The 2333-nt window shown below is 57.1% G+C and overlaps 1 protein-coding gene across 1 annotated transcript; it reads right to left on the minus strand.

The window, feature by feature from the left end:
• LOC9267140 (early light-induced protein 1, chloroplastic) lies at nt 1-1387 on the minus strand. Its single transcript, XM_026023029.2, has 2 exons — nt 791-1387; nt 1-687 (listed from the first exon to the last, which is right to left on the minus strand). Exons 1-2 carry the CDS (start codon nt 941-943, stop codon nt 118-120), a joined length of 723 nt encoding a protein of 240 aa, XP_025878814.1. The 5' UTR covers nt 944-1387; the 3' UTR covers nt 1-117.
• Nucleotides 1388-2333: the final 946 nt, after the last annotated feature.

A 2333-nucleotide genomic window follows, 5' to 3' on the forward strand; every position in this document is an offset into this window, starting at 1 on the left:
TGGCAGTCCAGTCAGCATTTTATTTATTAAAAAAATGTGGGACCCACATGTCATACTCCCCTCTCTCTTCCTCTCTCTTCTCTCTCTCACTCTCTCTCTCTCACTCTTCCTTTCGCTTTATCGCTGGCGGCGCAGACGGGGGATGCGGCGGCGGAGGCGGCAGCGGGTGACACGGACGCGGCGGCTGCGGCGGCGGGGGACGAGGCGGCGGTGTCGGCCGCGGCCACGACGAGCAGGCACCCCTCGGCGCGGGGACAGATGGAGGCGGTTGCGGGCGGCGGCGCGGGACGCAGAGACGGAGGCGGCGGCGGCGGCCACGACGAGCAGCCGCCCCCTCGCGCGCGGAGTCGGACAGAGGCAGCGGCGGCGGGGGACGCGGAAGCGGCGGCGCGGCGGGCGGGATGGACGAACGGCGGCGGTAGCGGCGAACCACGCGAGCCCGCCCCCGCTGCTGGCCTCCTCCAGGAGCTCGCCGCTGCGCGACGCCTCCACGGCGAGCGCCGACACGAACCCCACCATCGCCAGCCGCCCGTTGATCGGCTCCGGCGCCGGCCCGCTGAACGCCAGCACGTCCCACAGCCCCGTGCTCGCCGCCGGCTTCGCCTTGGGCGCCGCCGCCGCGGGGCTCGGAGTCGGGGTCGGGGTCGACGATGTGGTCGTCTCCTCCTTCGTCGGCTCCACATCCGGCTGTAGATCGATCGAACGACGATGACGAAGTCGCCCCAAGTTAGCACACGAAGCAAATCACCAGAACACGCACAGTGAAACCAATCAAGAACGCTCAGCTAACCTCGGTTTGGGCCCTAACGACGAGCGCGACAGCACGCCGGCGAGGCGGGAAGCCAACCGCGGCGCGGCCGGCGCCGACGACACCACGCCATGGCGCGCCACCAGCGGCGGCAGCGGCGAAGGAGGAGCTCAGCGCCATGGTAGCAGCCGCCATTGTTGCTAATAACTCAAATTACATAGCAGATGAACTCAGGCGAGCTAGTTAGATCACTCTTTTTTCTTTTTCTTCTTTTGATGCTGCTGCTGTTGATGATGAGGCGGGTGACGAGACGAGTATAAATAGGCGGGGGATCAAGGAGGAGGTCACGAGGGCACGCGGCGAGGTGGGGAGTGGTGGTGGTGGTGGCAGCGGCGGCGGCCACGTCGGCGAGGGAGGAGGAGGCGGCGACGTGGAAGACGAGGGGTTCCGCGCCGAGGGGGTGGCTGCTCGTCGTGGCCGCCGCCGCCTCCGTCTCCGCGTCCCGAGCCGCCGCCCACACCCGCCTCCATCCATCCCCGCACCGAGGGGCGGCTGCTCGTCGTGGCCGTGGCCGCCGCCGCCTCCTCGTCCCCCGCCGTCGTCGCTGCGTCCCCAGCCTGCCGCCGAGTCGCGCCGACCGGCGAGAAAGCGAGAGGAAGAGTGTGAGAGGAGAGAGAGGAGAGAGAGAGAGGGAGGGGAGTATGACAGGTGGGTCCCATATTTTTAATAAATAAAATGCTGACTGGACTACCACGTGTACGCCACGTAGGACAAAACCGGTCTGGATTGGGTTGAGGGGGGTAATTTATCCGGTGTTGAAAGTTGAGGGTGAATAATGTCTAGTTTTTGGGTTCAGGGGGTAACTCGGATAACCGCGATAGTTCCGGGGGTAATTCGTACTTTTTCCAAAGTTAGAAATGGATGAATCTTTAAACAATTCCAGGACGAGAGCTTAGGCAATTGGTAATCCACTAGCTTTAGCTTGAGCTAGCTTCAGTGAGATACATTGTTAGGGCTAAATAAGGGCACATGAAAAATATATAAATTAGCTGTATATAATTCTTGCCCATGTCATCGAGCCAAGTAGACAAGCAGTGGATAACATAATAGATAGACTTCCATCACTTTATCTATCCTTTTTCCAATGAGGCTGCACAACTAGCACTTTATTTTTCTTTTCTCTTATTTTCTTCGTAGATGAGAAGCATCAATGAACAACTTTACAATGACGTGCGATATCGACTCACAAGAATGGCCAAATAGCTCACTACAAGGCCACTATACCCCCAACCTGCAGGCATTCGTCACTAGTTTTAGCGTCCCACACGTTAGTTGGTGCTCCATATTACCGATGTCATGCATGTCTTTTGTTCTAGCTAGATATCTGCAATAACTTGTAATGTCCATATGCACTTTTATGATTTAAAAGGCCAAATCCGAGAAAAAGGTTATTTTTTCTCCTTTTATCCATTTTCATAATGAAATGTATATTTCAATCATCTTAACTACTATTTTCAATATAACTACGACTATTTATTTCACTTTGCATATTTTTTGGGGCTTCGAGTCAATTAAGAAATTGCCA

This window comes from Oryza sativa, chromosome 2 (assembly GCF_034140825.1).
Source record: "Oryza sativa Japonica Group chromosome 2, ASM3414082v1".
In the NCBI taxonomy this organism is placed as follows: Eukaryota; Viridiplantae; Streptophyta; class Magnoliopsida; order Poales; family Poaceae; genus Oryza; species Oryza sativa.

Bases quoted from the DNA above. Each gene is read 5' to 3' on its own strand.
- LOC9267140 (XM_026023029.2), bottom strand. From the start codon at position 943: ATGGCGGCTGCTACCATGGCGCTGAGCTCCTCCTTCGCCGCTGCCGCC. The intron at 688-790 runs GTTAGCTGAGCG...ATCGATCTACAG, and splicing joins TCGTTAGGGCCCAAACCGAG to CCGGATGTGGAGCCGACGAA.